Source organism: Oreochromis niloticus, linkage group LG1 (genome assembly GCF_001858045.2).
Source record: "Oreochromis niloticus isolate F11D_XX linkage group LG1, O_niloticus_UMD_NMBU, whole genome shotgun sequence".
Lineage (NCBI taxonomy): Eukaryota > Metazoa > Chordata > Actinopteri > Cichliformes > Cichlidae > Oreochromis > Oreochromis niloticus.
The window spans coordinates 10366832-10390750 of NC_031965.2; the positions used below are offsets into that span (position 1 = coordinate 10366832).

A 23919-nucleotide genomic window follows, 5' to 3' on the forward strand; every position below is an offset into this window, starting at 1 on the left:
CACATTTTTGATCAATGTTTATTTAAACTAAAATACATCCTGGATTACCAGGAGGACAGAAATACAGCAGATTCGCTTGGTTTTATCTTTGAGGCACAAAGGAAAGATCATTACTAACAGTGAGAGACTATAATTTTCTACAGTGTGTCTTAAATACAATAATATAGTCGCGGTTTATAGCATAGTAAAAAAAAAAATTTTCATTTACAAAAACAGAGACATCAGGATGTATAGGAATAAGGCTGGAGGAGATAGAGTAGGTCCAGTGTTACAGTTGATGACTTTGGCATCAGTGTATAAAAACAGAAGGCAATAAAATAAAAAAACTTTCGTTTGAACAATATCAGTGGGACTGCTCATAATCACAAACTCCCCTCAATGAGATCAGTGTTTACACCTAAACTAGTCAAACTGCGTTTAAAGGCTGGTGTTAGGACATCAAATGGCACAGTTATGGCGCTGAGCAAGGCACTAACCTGTTCACCTTCACTCTGGCAGAAAATGCGTTCTTAGGAGACTTAAAACATGATCAGACACGTCTCAGTAAGGAGAGAGATTAGGCAATAAAGGCAAAAATATTAACAGCTCATAAGAAAGTACATATGTAAAAGAAAATAGATGATCTACATATACATATATATATATATGTGTGTGTGTTAGTTCCAGTGTTTAAAGGTCATTACAGAAAAAGATCTAAAATACAGGACTGTCTTGTTAATGTGGAAACTAAACACTACTGCAGTTGAAGAGGGCCCCAGAGGTGAGCTTGTTAAGCTATGCTGCTGGAGAAAAGAAGCTGCTGTGACCAGGATTAACATTTTCCTGCAAAGTGCCAGTTTTACTCCACTGATCCTTACACCACTCTCGGGTGTAGCACCTGGTCTACACATATAAAAGTACATTGAGGGAATCCGAGTGGAAGAAAACTACAATGTTTGAGTCCCAGGGAGGCTGTCTCACACTAATTTACACAATCAGTTAAAATTCTCATCAGTTTCTCTCTGAGGCTTTTTCTCACAGTGCTGTGATCTTGAAGATGGAGCTGAGAGTGCAATTTGAGAGCCTAATTACTTCAAGAAACCTTGTAGTGGGTTTTTTTTCTACCCTTTGTTTACCAAAATGAGATGCTCAGATGTGCAATTTGATCCCTTGCCAAACAAATCCTCCCCTATGCGGAGGACAAAGAAAAGAACCTATGGGCTATTTGAGTATGGCATGCGGTGATGAAGTTACCTCCTTCACCCACACATTTTTCTTCTTTTGCTTCTCTTAGTACGGCTCTGCCTTTAGATTTCGATATAGGCAGCATGTAAACACCATCCCGATGATCTGGGGATTAAAACAGACGAAAATAAAAACGTAATTTAGCAAAGCTGTATTCTCCATAGGTTTACATACATTTATTGAGTCTCTGTGTGTAAGCACAATGTTAAAGGCATTTTCTTTTTTTTTGCTCACCTGTACACAAGCGATCCCAACACCGACGGCTCCAATGATCTTCAGGTGGTCCAAGATGAAATTCTCCAGTTTAGTGATGCAACCACCCTAAATGAAAAACAAAGAGTGTCTTCATGTTGCATCAGTTGATGTGGGAGTGTTGCCGGAGTCTCACTGCAAACAATGTTATGTATACAGTTTGGATATGATGGCTGTTCTTTTTTCTGCTACGCTCACGCCACACCGCCTCTATGCTGACATCTTGAGACATGAGAGAAATACAGATGAAGCCCTCCCCACACCCCCGGCACCGTTCACGCTCTCACCTCCACCTTGTAGATGTTGGATGGGTGGTCCCTTATACCGCACATGTTGGTGATGGTCTTACAGCAGCTGTCAGGCACCTTCCTGCCTTTTGCACCAGAGCGAATATAGACGCTCTCAGCCCAGTCAGCTGAACTGTTGCTCCCACAGCACTTGAACTGATGGAGGAGACGGAGGAAAAACACTTTACTGACAGCAGGAAAGTATAAAAGGACACAGACAAACATCCAAGAAAGAACTGGTTTATACTGATAAAAAAATAATTAAGTGTTGCACTTCATTTAAGCAAAACTCTGCATACGTGTTCTCTTGGTTCAAAGCATTATTAAGACCATTATAAGATGATTGATTCCCCCAGTAAGGCAAATATAAGGCATCAGCAGGCAGTTTGCTTGGCTTTATGTTAAAACTGGAAACTACATTTATGCAAAAACTTAATGTGCCATTTTTATTTTTCTGGTTTTTAGAGTTTAAACAAAGGGGGGTTTTATACTGCAAGTCAGTAAGTGGATTTTGTTGACTTTCGATAGAGTCAGGATAACCATTTCCCACATTCCTGTCTTTAAAGTAAACTTAAGCTGGCCTAAATAGGCTGATGATGCTGATGATACCTTGCAGTAATTAAGTCAATCATGAATTCCTCTCTCTGTACACCAAATATTCTAGAGTCAAATATTTATAATTGCTAAAGCTTGCCCAAACTGGGTCAAGCAGCAGGTCAGTCATCAGCAGGAAATCTACAACTAGCTGAACAAGGTATCATGAGGTGCATGGGTGCATGAACGAACACCCACAAATCTCAATGACGTGAAGCAACATTGTAACGAAGAGCAGATCAGAATTCTTCTACAACGATGTGAGAGACTGACAAGGTCACGCAGCAAATGATTACTTTACGTTATTGTTGCTAAAGGTGGTTCTCCGAGCTACTGGATTGTGGGATGTACTTAGTTGTGAAAACGTTCTTTTTCACATGAAGATGAAATAGTTTTGATATCAAAATCAAATTCACAATCAAATCTGATGGCAAAAATAGAAAAACTCCACTAAAAAAAGGCCCATTGTAAAGTAAAATACAGCTGTGACTGAAATGTGAATTGTTCTGCAAATCCAAATGTTGTTTCCATATTCAACGGAGGTGCAGGTCCTGCTCAAGATTTACAACTCAGTTTAAGCCAATTGTTTTATTTTTAAACTAAACTTTTAGATTCACATTTTCCTCATATTTACTCTGAGGAAAATGTATGTATGTATGCATGTATACTGTAGTTCTGTTCTCATACTGATGCTATTTGAATATATAATAAAAATGACTCCATTAAAATAACATTTACAAATTCCTTTAATAGTGCAAATTCATGTTTTTTGGAAATTATGCAAAATGAAGTTTAGAAGAATGACTACATGTTGACGTGTGAAAGACAAGATTTTAAACTCAAAAAACTAAGCAATGAGTATAAAAACTTACAGAAGTCTTAACAACACCTCAGATTTACACATTCCTTAACGCGCTGTCAGCTCGTTTGACTAGAAGAGAAGGTAAATTACAGCAGAGAGTGCAGACCAGTCCATCATGCTTAGATGAAGTCGTGGACTGAATTGGATTTACTTTGACTCGTTCCCATCTCCAAAATCTCTAATCTGATGAGATGATAGGGTACCATGAGGGCTGTCCAATCAACAAACCACATGTGAGTCCATGTGACTTTGGCTTGGAAGTCCAGGTTCATTTGCAATATAAAAAGGGGATGCACACAACAACCGAAATTCCATCCATGCTGGCCAATGTAGAAATTCAAATGTGCAAAGAAATCTCACAAAGCTGTACAACTCAACATTTGTGTCTGGACTCATTCATCCATTGCAGACACTTACCTCCTGCTGCAGCTTGTCTACAGCCTTGGTGATGTGCTCGTAGTTTGTTTGATTATACTTCTCAGTCATGGTCTTCTTTAGGTTCTGCTTTAGCTCATCATTCAACTGTTCAGAAACACGCACACAGGTGTACATGTAGTATCAGCCAACAAAAATGGGAAGGCAACATGACAGAGCATGACCTAAAGTGATGAATTTGTTGCTTCGACTACTGATTCTCTAGCACATTTATAGCACACGGGATTTAAAATACACATCACGGATAGTACTTCTAACAACAGAGAGGGATGTGAAGACGAAGCTAGTGTAAAAGCAGAGGAAGTCTGTTTTTTTAGGTTTTATTTTATTTTTTTTTGTTCTCTAGACCAGTGGCACAAAAAGCAGGAGGAGTGGAAGGTCTGGGGGGCTCAGTTTCTATGGCAACGAGCCAGCTGGGAAACCACTGTAAATCAAAGCATGAAGGAGATATCAAGGGAATGAATGATGAAGAGAGGAAGGGAGGGCAGAGAAAGATGAGAGACGCGAGGTGAAAACAAAGAAGAGGAAGGGAGAAGAGGAGGTGTTCAGGTTTTCATTTTACCTGTTGACAGTTTCAGAAACACTGCAGTGGTGAATGAAAACAGTAATTCACATTTTAAAGGGACTCTGTAAGTATGAGAGAGCCAGTATGGGAGTGAACTGCACCATGACACTGCATTAACCACATACGAGTATGAGCAAACATGAATTCCAGGCACAATGGATGGTCGCATGACTATGACACCGGGATGAACCACAGCCATTACCTGCATCTTAACGCTGCAGCTACAGTGTTTCCTATCTTTACACAGGAGCAGTTTAGTACCGCTGTTTTATTGAATACATGTTCATTTAAAAGCAAGAACAGCACCATGGGTCTTTAATATACTTGAAATATGCTTCTTCTGTTGTTAGCTTGTTTTCTGGTGATGTTAATAATAGGCCATACAAGGACACAGACCACAAAATTTATATTCAGCTACCAGTTGCAAGTGGCTGCTGAAGGTTGCTGGCAATCCCTGGGAAACTGTCGGTGTCAGTGACCCCGTGACAACCGCTGCTTGCTAGGAAAAAATGTATTTCTGGCTATAAGGTGTTCCGGGATGTTGCTAGCTGTCACTAGTAGGTATACGGTGCTGCACTGTATAAACCTACATGTGTTGCTAGTAGGTCGCTGTGGTTGCAAATCATTTGTATGACAGATACAGACTTGTCTGCAAACAGTAGCAAACTATTCGCCAAGCCGTAGAGAAACTTTGAAAAGTGTGACGCACACTGTAAACAAAGACCGTTTACCTTCAACATAAAAGTTGCGTCTTGTGGTGAGGCACAACGTTTCTGTTTGCATTGCACTTTTTCAAGTTTTACTACAGTTTAGAGAGTTAAATGGTGAGTGTTTGCAGACAAGTCAGCTTCATTCATCAAACTATGGGCAAGCTCAGTAATTTGCTAGTGTCCAAACCTGTAACTCCTTTATTACAAAGCACCATCAGTCCAGCAGTGGGCTCATTTGACAATTTACTAGATTTTTGCTAGAGACAAAATTCAAATTATTTTGGAAAGAACACAAAACGAGATTTTACAGGGATATCATGTTGTGTCATGGTACTTCTGTCCGAACACGGACAGAATAACCAGCTCTGCATAGATTTTACCATGTGCACTAAATCACAACCATTTGGGGACAGAGAGAAATTTCAAATGGTTCCTGAAAAATGAGAATTATTTTTGTAATAATAGTGAAAGTTAAATGGTGAACGTTTGCAGACAAGTAATTCATGCAAACTATGAGCAACCTAGGGAAGCGGCTCGCAAACAAAGCAATCACAAAGAGGTTTATGATCATGTCTGATTACAAAAACAGAATAACGTCTGAGCAAATCCCTTGTGCAGAATCTGTAGCTAAAAATGGGTGCGTTTGTGAATTACAAGCATGTTACATGAGTTGTTCATCTTGGTATCGTTCTCACAACTTATTAGCAGAGAGAGTGAAAAGATTAATAACAGGGGAAGAGGCTTTAGAGACTTTAACACAACTTAATGCTTGTGAGAATATTTTGAGGCAAGTAAAGTAGACAGAGCTTTAGGAAGCAGCACACAGCCATGGACCTCAGTGGCTGCTCATGAACTGTGCATTAATGAAAGAGGCAGTTAAACTGAAAACAGTGTACCTCTAGACTGAGAAAAGTCCTGTTCCTGAGCTACAAGCCACTAGGCTATAAGACTAAGCGGGGTGGGAGCGATGTTGGTAGAGACCAATGTCATGTTAATATTCCTAAAGGAAAAATGCTTGTCATTTGCTCTTGTTTGCAGTGCAGTCAGTATAACTCTACAGTGTTACAGCAGAAATGTGCCGAGGGAGGCTGTCAGTTTTAGTTTAGCTTATCCATTAACTACACACGAGAAAATAATCACTTGTAAGCCAAACCGTGTGCATTTAGTACACAGTCTGTGGTGCTAAGAAGTGTTTCTACCTTTTTCAGTCATTAACCTGCCAGTAAGGTTCTTCATCCTTTAGTGGAGTGAAATGAAATAAGTTTGAAAATTCTGTATATTTGAGTTCAAAATCAAAGCAAATGCTTTTAAATGATTCTGACACAGTGCATTCAGGCTTATTATGTGTCCTGCTGCAGGCATTTTTCATTCCATTTGGACTCAATGTACCACAAGTAATATGGGCAGTCAGATATTTGTATTTTTAATGGGCCGTCTTATACTCCCTTTCTGGAATCTCATTTCTCACGCCGGTTTTTGTCGTGGTTAAAATTACAGCAGAGCACATGCCATGTGGGAAATGAAACAGTTGTCTGTGTTTTATTACAATGCTTTTGACTACGTGCTTGGATTAGGAGACACAACACATTTGTCAAGCATGCTCTATTGATTTTTAGCGCAATGCAATATATGCTACACACCTTAACATCATTTTTTAATATCAGATGATGATTTACTGTAATACAGCCGACTAGAGTCCACCCGAGATGGTAACACAGATTTAGTAAAGATGCTATAATAAGTTACAAAATGCTAACCAGAGTCTGATTTGAAATTACTTTCTTTGTCATCTGAAATGAATATCCACTCTTGCGATATCTGCCACCTGCTCCTCCTTCATTTTCACACATACAATTCCCAGAATGCATTGCAAGAAGGATGTCTCTTTTTTAATGATACAATTGGAATTACCTGCTGATAGTAGATATAAGCAAGGACACCGGCCAGGATCTCCAACAGGAAGATACACAGCAGCAGAATGAAGTACTGGAAACACAGTGAAGAAGGAATTACAGTTAGTGGATGGTGATAAAGCGACACGACCAGTTGGTTACAAATGTGATGTGGCAGCTTGCGGGGCTGCCTTTGACACCACTTGAAACATGATTCTCTTAAGCCAGCTTGAACTATGTTTCCTTTCCAAGGCCTTGTGTTATCCTTCCTTGAGCAAGAATAATGCAATCAAACCCACTCATGCAGCAAAGTCATCCACACAGCACTGTTAGAGAGGTAGAACCAAACAGAAACAATGCAATGGCAAAGGGTTGGCTAACTTCTATTAAGCTGTCTATCAGAAATACAAAAACTAGACAATGTTGTCCTCTGCAGGTTTGTAAAACTATTTGAAAAAGGAATAACTTGGAGCAAAAATCAATTCAGACTTTGCTGATAGCACAAAGTGACAGTGTCCTTAATTTACCCTTATACAAGCACAGATGTATTATGAAAAGCTTTGAATATATAGTGACAAACATGGAAAAAACTGATAAACTGTAATAAAAATTGTTGAAAAGGTTGATGTCTGCAGTATGCCAGAATATTTTCCATCACTGACACAATTTTTCAACAATGAAAGCTGGCCATCATTATAATTTACACTGTAAAGATGAGTTCTTGGAGCAACCTGATGGTATGACTCTTTTGTAACTTGGCATTAAACATATATTTGGAGCATGTAGTTGAACACAGCTGGGATTTCTTCTCGGTGTTTGCAGGAGCAGAAAGTTGCACAGTCACACAGCTTTGGTGATTTCTGATCACCTCCTTAGGAGAAATGTTCCTGCAACTATAAAAGTGGTGGAATGATGTGGGCAATTTTTGGCTTTCAGTGAAGCAAAAGCTGTCTGTCTATTTATAATGACCAAAGAAAGAATTCTACGCAACAACCTCCCTTAGAGTATTTGATTACGCTCACGCATCATTACGCAGCATTAAATTGTCATTTTAAAAAAGTTACACATAAACTCTAAGGGTAGTATATGGCAGAACTTTACACCGACAAAAATTTCACACATTCAGGAAATTCACAAGACTGAGTCTTTATGGCATTCTTTTACCTTCATGCATGTAGATATAATCCAATCCAAGGAAACTACCACCAAGTACAACATAAAAGTCAGACCAATGTAGGATTTACTGCACAGTCAATCTTTAGGACGGTATTATATCATACAGGTGGACCTAAGAGCCTTGTAACAGTGTAAAGTAGATGAATGACTCTGCCAGGACATAAAACAGATGACAAACTTACAATAATACCGTTCTCTGCTTAATCATCCATTCTTGTTCTGCTCTTTTGCTCTGCGTAAGATTCCAGGATGAAACTGCAAAACTTTTGAGTCACTGCAGAGTGGCACATGTCACAGAGTTTATCGTCTGCATCTGATTCGTGACCAAGCTCATGGGAATTAGGGGGAGCGTCTGCCTTTCAAGCCAAGTGAAAAGTTGAACTTCTTCTCTTCAGAATTAAAGACAAGAAGAGATTATTATCTGACCCAAACCTTGGCCTAAATTCCTCTGGCCTGCTGCTTCCACAGGGGAGAATATCAGCCTGGTAAAAAGGACTCGGGCCTTTGATTTGATAGCTGCTGCTGATTAGATCTCAGAGCAGCTCTGAACCTGAATGCTGAGCAGACTTCAAGATGCATTTTGATGCAGTGTTGAGGCTTTGAAGAGAAAGACAACACATGAAAATACAGATATAGTTTTGTTTTTTTTAATCCATGCACACCTGGCATGATGTTGTTTTTACATCATTTTCCTCCCATGATTGGATTAATCTGGATTTTATGTGGATTTGATACTTTCCACGTGTAAAGTGATCTCATACGCGTGTATGAGGACATCTGTTGGATGACTTATAAAGGAGACACTGCAGGATTAGATACACTTTTATCGCATTTTCATTTTCAATGATATTTCACATCTAATTTTTCGTTCTTTAATTTCCGGACACTATTGCGTTAGATAATATATTTTACGTGTAAAATGTTCTGCTGCAAAAAAGAAAAGAAAAAAAAAGTCAAAACGATGATGAAAACTTAAAATGTCTCTTATGTCATCCGAAACTCTTATTAGGCAACAGGATTATTAGACTTTTCTCACTTATATTATACCCCTGAATATAAATCCATGAGGAAAGGTTTTAGTAATAACATTCCATAGAAAAAAACCCACCTTCCTCCAATTCATGGTTATATATGTAAATATTTTAAACATCAATCACAACATCACCTGCAACCTCCAGTATATACAGTTGCAGTTGAACATGCATAGAATTAAGTCACAATAAGTCAGAATAAGGCCACTTCCCTGATACTGTGGCATAGCTGTGTTGTGTGGCTCTGCCTGTTCTCACTCCTTTGCACACAATCGTACGCACAGCTATTCCAGACTGATCCCACACGGACAGTGACGTACACAGGGCGTGACAGAGAACTTGTTGTTGGCTGTAGAGACGAATTACTGACTGCATCGACTTTGCGGGCCTCCTCGAGATCTCAGGCACAATCTCTCTCATTTTACGTCTGTGCTTCCAGTCTTCTCCCGGGTGACTTAAGGGTGCAGGGTAATTACTGCCAAAATGACTCTCAGCAGGTTCATATGAATAAAATGCTTTCTAAAGCACTGTGTTGGCCTCAGACTCCACTGCGTCCTTTCCATGTAGGCTTTCTGACTGAACTACAGTTTTCTTTTTTCTCTCACACAGCTAACATCTCAGAGTCAAATCACTCGCACATTGCTGTGGTTATTAGAAAATATTTGAACAGGTTTCTTTGGCTTTTAGTGTCCTACTTTGACAGCATGTGTTTTACTCCAGAGTGTCTGTAACATTTTCTCTCCTTCATCTGAATGTACCTCCGCCAGAGTAAGTACACATAAAGGAACAATATAGTGCTGCAAAGAAGAAACCCATATTTGCATGCACATCAATATTTAACTGTGTCTCCATTTCAGGTTTTATTGGAAGCGTAGTGCTGCCTTTACAATTACTAAGCCTGGAGCAACAAAGTCATGCTGAAGGTGACTTTTAATCGGACCGATCACGGTTGGATGAGTGTTGGCCTTTCAAGGTACTGAACCAGCCACCTTTTCTAATTTAGTTGCTAGCGGGGCGTGTAATCGCCTTACTCATTAAATGCTCTGCACTTGCTGGTATATGCAAAGGTTCAGGTGCATTTCTTAAAAATGTTGATCATTTAAAAATAAAATATAAATATAAAATCCTCAAACTGGAGAAACTTGAATCAGAAGTCCACAACTTTCTGAAAGTGCTTATCAGTTATTTAGTTGTTTTTTTTTTTTTTTATCTATTTACCCATTACCTGTTGTTTAAGTTTTTTATTGAATTCTGTCAACAGGTAATGTGCAAAAGTCTTGAACCACTTTTTGATCAAGTGATCTTGAGCAATAGATCTTCTGGCTTTCTAAAGGTCTTTCAAAAAACGTTCTTTGCACATTGGCTGTGGAGGAATGGTTTTTGTTGTTTGTCAAGCTACTTCACACTGACCTATGATTCCATCAAGTATAAAAAGGCACCTAAGTCAAGGGATGAACCACTGTTGTGCCTACACTCAATAGATATAATAATAATTTAGCAAAGAGCGATTTTTAAATTGTATCTTTATGCACTTTGTTATTAAAAGACTTGGTACAATATGAAACAGACATGACATGATATTTTAGGGTCTTGTTTTTTCCATGTGGACTGAAAAATTCACTTACCTTTCCAGCTCATAAAAGGTAAGTTGGAAAAATGCATATAATTTTCCACACCGGCAAATGCAGCCGAATGATATTAAAAATATATAAATAAGTAAGATGATCAGTCAAATTTATTATAGAAGAGGGAGACGTCAGCTGCACTTTTATGGACGATTTGAAATGCATAAATAAAAGATTTTGGATGAAGATGTCCTAATGAGTTAAAAATGCAAATGCCTCTGAGGTGTAGCGACAAGATGTCATGTCATGAATTTGCTTCTTTTGATGCGCAACATAAAGTCAGGATGGTGTACTCACACACACACACACACACACACACACACACACACCCCTCCCATTATGTTCTCCATCTTTGGCAATCTCTGTGCAGCCCCCCCTCTCTCCTGACAAGTTCATTCCTTCTCTGTGATTCATGGCCGTAATCCTAACTCTTCAAAATGCACCATGCATCAAAAAACAAGCACACAAACAGAAGGGCTATTCAAAGATGTCAAACTAAGCACCAACTCTACAATTTAGACCACAAACTGAGACCAAGCTTTACACAAAGAATTATGTATGTCATTATTTCTGCCACATTTAGATGTATTTACAAGAGTAGGAATGGCTTCAACACTAACACCAAATTTTTCTTCTAGTTTCTTGAACCTATGAGAACTCTCAGAATCAGCTGCATGGCTTGTCAAATGTTGACAATGATCTTAACCAGGTTGCAAAAGCCCCACCAGACAGAACGGGCGGGCTGACCGTCAGGCTGTTGACTGAGATAAATAAAATTCAAATGAAAGAAAGAAAAAAACAAATATAGGCAGATAAGAAAAAAATGATTTGAAGTAAAACAGAGTGAAAACAGATGATGAGAGACGGTGCGACTCAAAGTGGAATGAGTGCTCCAGTTTTTCATTTGTGCTGGTATCTGACATATCAAACATATCAATACTTTGATTATTAATAACAAATTGTAAGCAGTTGTTGTGGTCTTTCACTTGATACACTAATGCCCTATATTGAAAATGCAGTAAGAAGTCAAGGCAAACACAGAAAAGGGAGAGAAGGGCAGAGACCAAGGAACACTCGAGCTTGTAATATGTGCAGTCAAACTGCATGAAGTCAGTTTCTCCACAGGTGGATCCAGCCTCTGTTTGGACTGCTTTCCATTTGGCTCTGTCATTTGGAAGGCAAAAGTTTCTCTCTGCTTTCCCCGAGTCATTCCTTTGTTCTTTTGCTTTTCTCCGACAACACAATGAAGTTGTGTGTTTGCAGACAGATCCCAACCTACTCTTCCCACGGGACAGTGTTCTCCTTTGTCCTTCTGACTTCTCATACTTTGCACAGAGCATACATCGCAAACATCTTTACTTACTGTCTGACAGGACCTTCGCTTTAATTAAAAGGCAACTGCAGTGACTTTGTTTAAGTCATACAGCTGCAGAATGTCCTGATGACGCCAAGGCTGGATCAGCTTTTTCTGTTGTTAGAACTTCTGACCTTTACGGTACAGGACTGTGCCGCCAATCACTGCCGCTCTTGTGTACTCTCAGCAGGTACCAGGCTCTCACCGCACACAAAAAATAACAACAATTAATCCGCCTCCCCCTCCCCCGCCTCCCGCCCTTATGCTCGCCCTCTTTAACAATCTCGATAGCATCTCTCCTTGTCGACAAGTTCATTCTTTCACCGTGATTCATCGCCCTAATCTCAACTCTTCGGGTTGCACCATGCATTTCAACCCCCCCCCCACCCTCCCCACACACACAAATGATAAGAGGTGGTGCACGCATCTCGTTATGAATCAAATAAAATGGAGAAAGTGGGTATTTCTTCATGTATTTTACACAAATCTATTAGGCTATTTAATTACATTTTGAAACATTGAAAGCCCAGATTCCCATCACTCGTTGCTCTGAGAACTACAGCCAACACCCACATTTGAGTGTATTGTTCTTCAAAATTCAATAAGGACAAAAGCAACAGAAAGCTCCAAATCAATTATACTCAACAAAAAACTTTCCTAATCATCAAGATACCAATCTTGATGAGGTAACTAATCTTGTTTTTCCATTCAACTAGATCGTAATTCCACTTGCATGTGACTGAATATTTTTCAGTTGGCTGTTTCCAGATAGGAAATTAAAGGGAGTCTTTTTCAGTAACTTTAGCCATTACAAACAGTGCTGCTCATCACTAGCACACTAATAAGATGCAAGAATAAGATAACGTATGAGCATCCTACTGGCATATGAGGCTATGCAGACAACAATACCTTTCCTGCTTCCTGTGAGGAAAGAATGAATGTCATTAATAACACATAACTTTGTTTGAAATGCTATTCTTGTACTACAGAAAATACTTACAGTAAGTGGACTTATGCCAATGAAGCAAAGCTGTTCTGGCAAAGCTTGTAACACAAACATTTAAGCTCTGCCCACAGTGGTGCGCTTGCATAAGTTTACCATGTGGAAATGTTTGGATGAGCACAGTGAGCGTTTTTGCAAGAGTGGGTTTCTATGCGTTTCTATTTTGAGCTGGTTTTAGTGCCATGCAGGTGTTTCTATTGGCAGAACCCTGTGCTGAGTCTGAGGACGACGTGTGCCAAATCAAATATGGGCACACGCTCCCATCAAGTGTTTGTTTGGTCTGAAGTGAATGCAACTGAGGCTGACACCTCAACCTCGACTACTCACGTCTGTGTGTATGTCTGTCTGCATAGTACTGTGTACAAGTCTTGAACTACCCCTTTACATTGTATTGTCGCATTTCGCAAATATACATGGAATAAGGCAAACAGACATGTGTTAAGACCACATTTTTTTGGAAACAGTGATCTTCAGGTATAGTTCTCCAGGCTTCTTTAAGGGCATTAAAAGTGCAAAGATGCTGGCTGCCTTTTGTTCGATTCTCTATCAAGACGATTAACGGTGAGGAATCGAGAACCGGTTGTAGAAAACCGGTTCCCAGTAGTCCAATTCCTTGGAATTGTTAGTCCGCCTGCTTATTGATCCCGCTTATGGGTTCTTGCACTTCCACTACAATCTATTGATTTCAGTTTGCGTGCCAGAGGAGGAAAATAGCGACACAGTCTAGAGCATGAATATGGCCATTTATTTTTATTGCACAAATGGATGAGATAAATAGTAAAGTGGAAAACTGTATCCAGGACAGAAACAGCCACATTATGCTACTAACACAACCTCGTTTCTTTACAAGCATTTACCAAGACAACATGCTAACGCTAAGCTAGCCAAGAACCCACAATGAGAGCTGAGTGAATGCCGAGCCCAGCAGTCAGACCCTTAACTCCAACAGGTAACAAACTGATGACCCATCAGGCTGCAGCCTCACTTTCTACCTGTTCATGTACCTTGTTTCTACTAAGAGAAAGATCTTAGAGATGTGTGTCCTCATTAAGGATTTGTGTTGGTGTGTTGTGTTGTAGCCTCAGGTTTATATTGTTAAATGCTGATTATGAGACAGTGTGTTTAAGCTATTTTACAGAGTAACATGAAAGTCATGTAATGACTAGTATAACAAATGACTTTTTCCTGGGAGTAATTAGGGAACATTACTGCATTACTTTTAAGAAAAGTGTTCAGTATGATATGTGTAATAATGACTTTTTTGACTCATGACTCCTAATCACAAAAAAGAGGGGAAACATGCATGCAACAGCATGCAACTAATCTGTATGAATGCAAATTCTTTATTCCTGCTTAGCATTGATGGTGGCTATAAAAATGGAGGTGGTTTCTTTATAGTACATACTGTACATACTGAGTCATAGTACATGCATACATATTTACACAATCTGCTTCTTGAACTGATATCTATGCTTCAAGATGCCTTTTGTTCATAGTTAACTGAATGTCCTTCCTGTTCTGTACACCAAGCCAGGTTTATAACAATATTAGCTGTAATGTAATAAACTGACCAGTCATTAAGTAACAGACCAACAAGTTATAGTTTATGATGTTATTTTTTTATTGTTTATGAGCTAATACTGTAAAGTGCAGTTGGCTAAGAAAGTTGAACTCTAATTACGGATGATGGTAGGAGGAACATACAAAATGACTTACAGCCTGTTTCATCCTATCAGGTTTTGTTTATGCAGCACAGTTTAGCTGTTACTGTTCTACTCTGTGATATTTTCACACTTGTATGTTTTGTCTCTCTACCTTGACGTGATCTCTTACCACTCTCAGTAGCCTTTTCTGCTCCTTGAAGGTGGCACAGCAGCCCAGCACGCCTGTTACCATGACGATGACTCCAGCCAGGACCAGTATGTAGGCGGAGGCAGCGTAGGTCTTGGAGGAGAGAAGGCTGATGTAGTCGCTCTTCTGGACCAAGGTCCAAACACCCACCGCCATCACAACGCCCCCTGCCAACTGGGAGAAGAGCACATGATGAGTTCAGTTTCTGCCAGCGGCCAGACTGGGAAACGAGAACCACGACTGTGGTGCAGAACACTGAACAACACTGAAGCTGAGAGTGATAAAAAAGGTTTCAATTATTAATCTCCCAAGTCGGCTTCAGAGTGACAAAGTAGGAGCCTAAAATTAATATCTGTCAACGGCTGAATGTGAACTGAAAAATACGACCCACCGCTGCCACACAGGATCCAGACCTGAATCAGTTTCTGTCGCGAGATAACTGAAGGCTGGGGTTGTGGTGCTACGGTGACATGTTTATAGAGAATACAAACTCAGCCCCCGCGATAGATCAATTGTCTCTCGACAGAAAGAATTTGAAACTAAATCATGCACTTTAACTGTTTAATGATTTTAATTTAAGGAACTGCTGCTTCTTTGTTATTTATAGTTGTTTTTGGACGGTGACCAAACAAGCAAAGTAATGAAGTTCTTGGCTAGTCTCAGGCTCGGAGAAATGTGAATGACATTTGTTTGCTGTTATTAACATTTTACGCATTAAATGTCAAAAATAATTGCCTGATTTATTCAAATAAAACCATCATTAGCTGTGGCACTTCTTTAACAATTTTCAATTTCAAACATTTTTAAAGCAACCATATGGTTTACTGCCTGATTAATTAAAGAGAATTAGTCATTAAACCCAGCACGAAACTACCGCCATTGTCTCACATCTTCGGCATTACCCGAGCTAACAGTTAAAGAGAATATGAGGAGAATTAAATCAATACAATATTAGCAAGACGAGTCAGCAGATGGTGCAGCAGTGCAACAGAAATCTGTCTTCATGCCAGAGCAGTCAATCTAACTGCCTGCCTAATTTAGATTTAATTTAAAAGAGAGGATGATGGCCACAGAAACTAGACAGTGAGTCAGACAGAACCACTCCCAGAAACAGTGGCAGTAAAACACCAAACAAAGGTGTAGCACAACAGCCTTCAATCTCCACTCGTAATCTATTTGTACTGTTTACTTTTAGTGGCAATCAACCAGTAGATTGTATTGATTCAGAGTGAACCATCGTTTTTAAGGTTGGGCAGTTTGGCCTAAACTATGCCATCAAAATTCCCTGCACAGCATATCAAGTCCACTGGACCCCTTTGCTATAGGGTTCAGGTTTTTCTTTAGTTTATTACCTCTCTGTATTCAAAAGCTGTATAAAAGAAATGCAAACTTTAGTGACCCCCAGTGGCAGCAAGAGGTAATAGGTGAAGAATCTGAGAGTCAAGAGAGTCTGAACAAATATGAAGCTTTAACACAGCTTCCTCTGCCTGTCTTTAACAAAGCTTTAGTTTAAGTTATCACTGATGCCCAAATGTTACATTTCTTTTTAATATTTACTCCAAGAAGTGGTTTGTTTAAAGGGCAACTTACTGCACTGTACTTGTCTGTTTGTTTGTATTTAAAATATTGTGGATATGTAGCACATGTTTGATATTTAAAAGGTCATATACAACACAAAATGATACAAATAACAAATCTTTTCATGCATGAAATGTAAAATTTTTGCTTATTTTTAATCAGGGAGTGTCCTAAAAATACTGCATCACTGTCACAACTGTAAAAACTAAAACCCCAAAGATGTAATGGTCCAGGTCAAAATAAAACACTTAAAAGAACCCAAACTGATCTTGCAGTGTTTTTACTTTATGAAAAACCTGCAATGTCTGAGTAAATCTTAATCTTATTTAAAAATATTTACCTTTTTTTGTTCTTTACTCAATTTGAGTTCAATCTGCGTGTTCGGTTCTCTTCAAAATTTGATCAAACCACGCACTTCAATAAAAACCCAGACACTGTGACCATATGTTACTCCTGGGGTAAATGGACGGCTGCCATTTAGCGAAATGTTTTATAGTGTGGCAAAGTGTTCATTTTGGTGTCTGAACTTCAGTCAAGATATTTCTGGCTGCAATGACTGGTGCTATATACCTTTTTCCAAACTGATTTAATAACCACCAGAGACCATGTAAATAACTGCAAGGCAAATTTCAAATGATTTGGTTTAGTGTGAAATATTCACACGGCTGTAACTCTGGCACTGAAGATGCTCTATTTGTCTGCCAATTTGAGAAAGATCTGATTCTTTGGCAGACAGATGATTATCACATATGGGCAGAGCTGCAAGTGTGACTTCACACCAAGAACGAGTGGGGTTCAGACAGTAAGGGTGCCACACTGATGTTTGACTCTTATTTTACTCACGCATTCTGATGATGAGTTCAGAGCAACACATTCTTGACATTGGAAAGTCTGAGGGAAATAAGGCTTTGAATGCATCGCCTTTGTCCTCTGTAAAAATATGCAGCTTGGCTTTGATTACATGAACTGGAATAGCAGCAGGCATTTATCTACTGCCCGAATGAAGAAGGTTTTGTTAATATCCTCAGAGAGGGTTTTCGAGCCAATTTCTCCTATTTATATCATATTACCAAAAAAAGCTGGTTAATATGAAGGTATACTGTGTGTATGCATATTACTGTGAAAGGAGAGACTCTTACAGCTTTAGTTTGTTAAAGCTTGTGTGAAAACTAGTTTCACTAGCTTTCTAGTGATTTCCCCTCACCTGATTTGTGGGGGAATGTTGTTAAAGTCAACAAAATTAGCAGCTAAGCCAAATCTATCCAATTCCAGTATAAGACACAAAGAAAAAGAAAAAACTACACCTGTGATGGTGTTATTCTCACATCATCTCACCACCCAGAATCCACCAGAAGGGTGTATCAGTCACACATGCTTAAGGTGCAGTACCAGCAGGGGGAGATAATATATTTAAAGCAAAGAAGATGGTAGTGACCAAGGAAGGCATAAAGTACATTCTGGGCCTCTTGCATGCCAGAAATGATAAAGCTAGGTGCCTGATATGTATTTACATATAAATGTGTTAGTAATGTCTCTTTAAACGGTTTCCCATGACTGTATTTGTGGTTGCTTGAAATAAAATATCGCCCTCTGCTGGTACTGCAGCTTACTGCAACTTGAACATGCGTGTCCATTTCACGCTTACAAGAGGAAAAGCGTGACATCCACAAAGTGGACCAGCATCTATTACAGGCTTTGCTGTGATATTGTGTTGCATCGTAATGATGTCAGCACTGCAACTGACCAATGACACTGCCTGAGCATTCAGTTAGCATTAGCAAGAAGTTAGCTAATACTATTAACAAACTATCACTAGCAAACTAACATGAATAACCTAAATTTGGCTAACAGCAAAACTGACTTGATAAAATATTTTTATATTGCATAAATTTATAAAGAAAACACTTGAAATACTTACTAAAAGAGAGTTTTGTATAAACAAATGCATTTTTTTTCCTTTTTTTCTTAAACACACTACAAAGCTATGACATCACAATTACGTGACTGGTCAGTTGCAATATTGATCCTGGACCAACATTATTATGATGATGCAGGAACAACACCAACACAGTGATATCAGATATAAGAAAAAAAATCTGTCCAAAGCATTCGTGCATCTGTGCTCAATGCAAACAGTTAAATCCTAAGCACAGGCTCGAGGTCGCTTGAATGGAAACTTACCCAAAAGAGAAAGTTGAAAGCAAACAGCAGGTATTTCAGGCAGATGGTCCCACATGTTTCCTTTTTCTCCTCAAAGACCCCCATGCTACAAGAGACAGCAGATTTTCAGTCAGTTATAATGATTTCATAACGGAACAGCATTTTCAGTTCTGTTTATACAGTCAGTACACAAGTACTCACTTTCACTACAATCTTCAGCTTTCACATATACACCTGATAACTACAAACGTGATTATAGTACAAATAAAAACGTATTTATTACAATTACACAAATTCGTTTTTGTTATCTTACACCTTTTTTTTAAAAAAACAGGGCAAATTTATTGTCTAAGCCACAGGTTGGCAACCTTTAGAATCAAAAGACATTTTTGTGTAATTTTTAACCGAAAGAAATCAATGTGGACATATTCGAGCCTTACAATAAATCTTTTAACACGTGACTACTCTGCAGTTACTGCCCACAAAAGGGAAGAACAATGGAGAGAAAAAAAAAGTTAAAGACCAACAAGAGATGAAGCATACCAGTAAGCTAACAGCACTGGTGGTGAACAAATAAATGTGCTTACTGTTGTTTTCCATGGCAACCTTTCATTTTTTTGTTTTTGGAATAAACAAGTAAGCAGATAAAGTGCCAGGTGCTATGACGAACATTGTAGTAACAAAATATTAAAACTTCTTTTTAATTTAATTATAGGGTATTTTTACAACTGCAGAATGTAAAGAATTGCTAAAGAAAGTATAGACACAAAAAAATGAAAATGTTAACATTCATGTTCATTTCTAAAGTTATATTAATGTAGTTTTTGCCAGAACCACAGGAAGCCACTGAAAATGGGCAAAAGGGTCACAGGTTTGAGACATTATGTGAACCCTTCACATAATGTCTGCTAGAATCTGATTACATTTTAAAACTTAATACTTTTATCATATGTTTTCCCTTCTAGTTATTTTAAATTTATTATGATTTTTTCAATCTTTCTCTGTGTAACACACTGAAAACACAAAGTTACTACTTTGATTAAGGTCAGAATATCATTTTAAACTCTGGCTGCCATATAAAGTATTACTGACACATTGTGTCGTCATATATGACAATCAAAATCTAAGAAGCTAAGACCAGAGGAACTTCACATCACTGATTACATTTTAAACTGTGCTGGGACTGGAACACACTCTTTGACTTGATGGTTAGACAAATTTACCAGATTTCTTCTGTTAAAGTAACAAAACACAAACATAGCAAAGTTAATCATAAGGTTTCACAGGGTTTTGTGCTAGGGCTGATATATTTCACAATCTCAAGGTTGCCTTCCAGTACACTGAAATGCCTCCAGTGTAACCAAAATGCTGCAGTAAGTACTGATGGGAAGTAGCAAGTGAGATCAGATTTCTCCAAATTTTATTTTCTCTTTCTTAATGATCAAGCTTGGTCATGTCTTAAAGACCTCGTATCCCAACAGAGCACTTTGCTCTCTGAGTGCAGGCTTACTTGTGGCTCCTAGACATTCCAAAAGTAGAATGGGAGGAAATCTCCTGATAACCAAAAGTGCTGATTGCTTAAAAAGTGAAGCAGGGTCTTGACCTTACTATCTTAAGTGCCCTGAGATGACTTATGTTGTCATTTGGTGCAATATAAATAAAACAGAAAAGAAGTAAAATATTTTAACAGGCTTTTAACAAATGAGTTGTTACAAAGCCAATGTAGTATGCGGGGGAGTGAGCACCAGATCAGCAGTGTAGGCAGAATCAGCAAGCTGAGTTATTACATGTATATGCAGAGAGATCCATGACTAAGCAGTGAGTAGGAGCTGAGCAGTAGCCAAAGGCTGCAAATTATAACCACCCGCTTCTTAGTTCTTTAGTGCCCGATACCAGAATCCAACACTTGTTTAATATTATATGAATGTTTTAAACAGAGTGGATTTCATAAATCTTATTACTGATACTACAAATGAAAATCAACCTGCATTAGTGCTTAATGGCTACATTTTTTCTTTAAATTTGATCCCATCTATATTTAAACACAGACACTGTATTAACATCTGGGAGCAGTCTCATTATAACTCCAAGTTTGAAGTTAAGTTTTATAGATCCCATTGTCTAAAACAACATACTGCTTCCCTGTAAATCTTTGTTTCCCACATCTCCCATCCACTTTTTTTTCACGCTACAAACTTGCAAGTCAGGCCCAGGCTTGCACTCCTCCTCTTCTTTCCCTCCCGACTCTCCCATCTGCTTTCCCACCCCCACATACTGCAGACTACCGTCAATTTAGACATGGGCTGTGCATGAATGAGTGAGTATGTCTGGTCTCTGTTGGTTGGCCATCTGTTATGGTGGTCTCTCTCTTGGTGTGCTCCTGTTAATTAAATTTAAACAAGACATAACTGACAACTCCTCCTTTTACTTTTCGGGGCTGGATATTAGTCTGCTGAGCCAAGAGGTGCAGTCATCTGTTTAAGTGTCTCAAAGCTTTCTTGTTAAAATGGGAAAAAAAAGCACTACAGGAGAAACAGCACTTCTGTGAAGTAGGTTTACTTTCAGAGGGCACAATTCCACAGCTATGTGTCATGCCATCTTTGGTTTGTTTCAGGATGAGGTGTCTTTACTCATCAGAAAATTAAACAAGACTACCTCTTGGTAAATAAAGCCAACATGTCCCACCTGTCTGACACACTCATCATGAACTGTGTCCATGAGCTAACAGCAGTCTTGTCTCTGTGTGAGATTACAGTGGTGAAACACTTGAAACGGGTCCAGAAAGGATTTTTTATCATCCACATAAGTGTACAGATTTTTTAAAGTGCTACATATGTTGCAGGTTAGTGAAGGTTGATCAAGTGTTTTGTTTTGTATATAAAGCACCAACCACCAGTTTTAAACATAGATTTGATCACTGTATTTGACAGCTTTACATATGATGAGAAATGTTCTGAGAAAGGAAACTGTAAGATTTGTGAGGCCTGTCCGTGTTAGATCTCCCATATGTAACCTTCATTTGTTTTTGTTGCTGTTGTTGTAAATCACTCTAGTGTCACTTTCTAGTGTCATACCTATAAAATGTTGCTACTTCTAAATTATCTTTACATGCAAAAACTACATTTTAGAATTTTCCATCCAAAATGCTACAGCCTCATCCAGCATTTCCATGAAAGCATATAATGTACACAGCAACCTGTTTGTGGACATTTTAAGACCTACGTGCAACCTACTTGCGACTGATGAAAACAGAGGCCCACTGTTTTGGGAAGCTAAACATGTTTCAAAATGTACTTTGGTTTGGGCTTAATCTATTTGTCAAAAAGAGTTGAACTCTTTTTAAGGGGAACCCTGCCCCATTTTGGATGACACACACAGCACTGTACGTTCGGCTTACCACAGTAGTTTAACAATGCATGTGTGCAAACTGGGATCGATAAGCATAAATCCTTCATTACTGAGCTGTTATAGCTGTGCGATAGTGTCATGTTGCGTTGGGATCAGCGCAACATCAAATAGAAAACCTAAAACTTCGCGATAATACCAATATAAGCCCATTAAAGCATATTAGCCACGTTAGGTACCATTGACCACAAGGAAAAGTCCTCCTAGCTAACCATATCTATTACAAATCATAAAAGTGTACTAACAACTGCTAATCCGTAAAATCCACAGAATCTACCTCTGTGAAGTTGTCTTCTGATTATTAAAAAGTCTATAATAGCTATCTAAAGTTGCTGGCGTTTTTTTTCTTCCATTATGCTAAATAGCACTGACAGGACTCAAATAAAACAAATGAAATAAAAGCAATATTGTATGTTTTTTTCTGTAGTTTTTAACTTAGGTTACACATCTCTTTTGTTGCTGTAGTGTAAGCTAACGCTAAACTTATAAAACTGTCCTTTGCGTTGCCGCTGTAAATGTTAAAACAGCCATTCTCCGACTGAAAACGCTACGTCCAGATCAACAGAATCAACTTTTGGGGATTTAAACAGCCATGTTTTCCCTTCAAAACGACCTACTTTTTTTACGCTATATCATCTTAATAAAAGCTTGCATGTAAGCCAAGCTTCCATATGAAGCAATTAAACCTTTCGCTTAGTTCACAAAATATTGCGATACCACCTCAACGGACCACTGCGGCACCGCAGCATACGCTAACCTTTGTACGCAGACTACTTCCTGTTTCTACTTACCTGCCGTTCTTTTAGCTGCTATCGACGAAAGAAATGTGTGGGTATTTCTAAAGGACGGCTTTTCCAAGGATAAAGACGTTTTTCAGATGGAAGTGAAGCTAGAGGGCAGGGAATCAAAACGCTGAGCTCACGCAGTCAGTAAGGCTGAAGCTGCTGAGTACTGACTCCACCCCGGGCCACCTTGCACGTTTACTGGGTTTTTCACGTCCCGGGGCGATGCTTTGTGTAATGAGAGCAGACAGTCACAGGGAGGAAAGAGGGAAGCCGAGAAAGACGGGATCTGGGGATCTAAGTGTAAGGCTTGTTAAAAATGCGGGACTAAACATTTGAGTCGCAGAAATATACTCTAAGATAAAAAGTTGAAGAATAATTAAATAAGACTTGGTTATATTTCTAATATAATGATAAAACGTGAAACAAATGTAAAATTAAACACAGCAATCTGGGCTTTTTTTTTTTTCTAAAACTCCTTAAGGTAGCCCCGCATTTGGCAATATCTTAACCAGCCTTATGAAGAAGTCATTTGGTGTCTAATTTCTAAAATATATATATATTATATTTTACTATTTGAAATTAGTATTTAGTAATAATGATTGATTCCATGCAATCTACCCTTAAAACATTCAATTCAGTTTTATTTGATCACAAATCACAACAACAGTCAGTACAGTTACATTGTAAAGACCCTACAATAACAGAGAGAAAACCCCAACAACCCTTTGAGCAAGCACTCGGCTACAGCGGGAAAGAAAAACTCCCTTTTAACAGGAAGAAACCTCCAGCAGAAACAAGCTCATGGTGGAACAGCAATCTGCCACAACCAGTTGGGGCGAGGGAAGGAAGACCGAGCAAAAGGCATGCTGTGAGTGGTGTATAAACACACAGTTAATGGAAAAAGGTGAGTTAAGAAGAAACACAAACTGATGGGAAGCCTTCAGTAGCCTGGGCCAAAGGGAGGATTCAGGACCACCTGATCCAGCCCTAACTATATGCTTTATCAAAAAGAAAAGTTTTAAGTCCAATCTTAAAAGTAGAGAGGGTGTCTGTCTCCCAAATCCAAAGTGGGAGCTAAAGAAAGCCTGGTCTGAATCTTCTTTTTTCCCAAAAAATCAACAATTATGTTA

At 38.7% G+C, this 23919-nt stretch overlaps 2 protein-coding genes across 3 annotated transcripts in view; one reads left to right on the forward strand and one right to left on the reverse strand.

The window, feature by feature from the left end:
- LOC100701934 (CD151 antigen) lies at window positions 1-22980 on the reverse strand. Its single transcript, XM_003450792.5, has 8 exons — window positions 22796-22980; window positions 18621-18705; window positions 14844-15035; window positions 6841-6915; window positions 3637-3741; window positions 1764-1919; window positions 1459-1545; window positions 1-1329 (listed from the first exon to the last, which is right to left on the reverse strand). Exons 2-8 carry the CDS (start codon window positions 18702-18704, stop codon window positions 1270-1272), a joined length of 759 nt encoding a protein of 252 aa, XP_003450840.1. The 5' UTR covers window position 18705; window positions 22796-22980; the 3' UTR covers window positions 1-1269.
- Window positions 18717-23919, forward strand: part of LOC100694705 (transmembrane protein 138) — a 10164-nt gene continuing 4961 nt past the window's right edge. Inside the window, exon 1 of one of the 2 annotated variants that reach the window (XM_025901372.1) lies at window positions 18717-20916. The gene's annotated coding sequence lies outside the window, so the exon portion shown is untranslated. Of the gene's footprint in view, window positions 20917-23340; window positions 23694-23919 lie in introns of those variants that run through there. The other variant, XM_025901342.1, reaches the window with a different exon arrangement.

Bases quoted from the DNA above. Each gene is read 5' to 3' on its own strand.
- LOC100701934 (XM_003450792.5), bottom strand. From the start codon at position 18,704: ATGGGGGTCTTTGAGGAGAAAAAGGAAACATGTGGGACCATCTGCCTG. The intron at 1,920-3,636 runs GTAAGTGTCTGC...CTCCTCCATCAG, and splicing joins TAGACAAGCTGCAGCAGGAG to TTCAAGTGCTGTGGGAGCAA. The intron at 1,330-1,458 runs GTGAGCAAAAAA...TTTAATCCCCAG, and splicing joins TTGGGATCGCTTGTGTACAG to ATCATCGGGATGGTGTTTAC.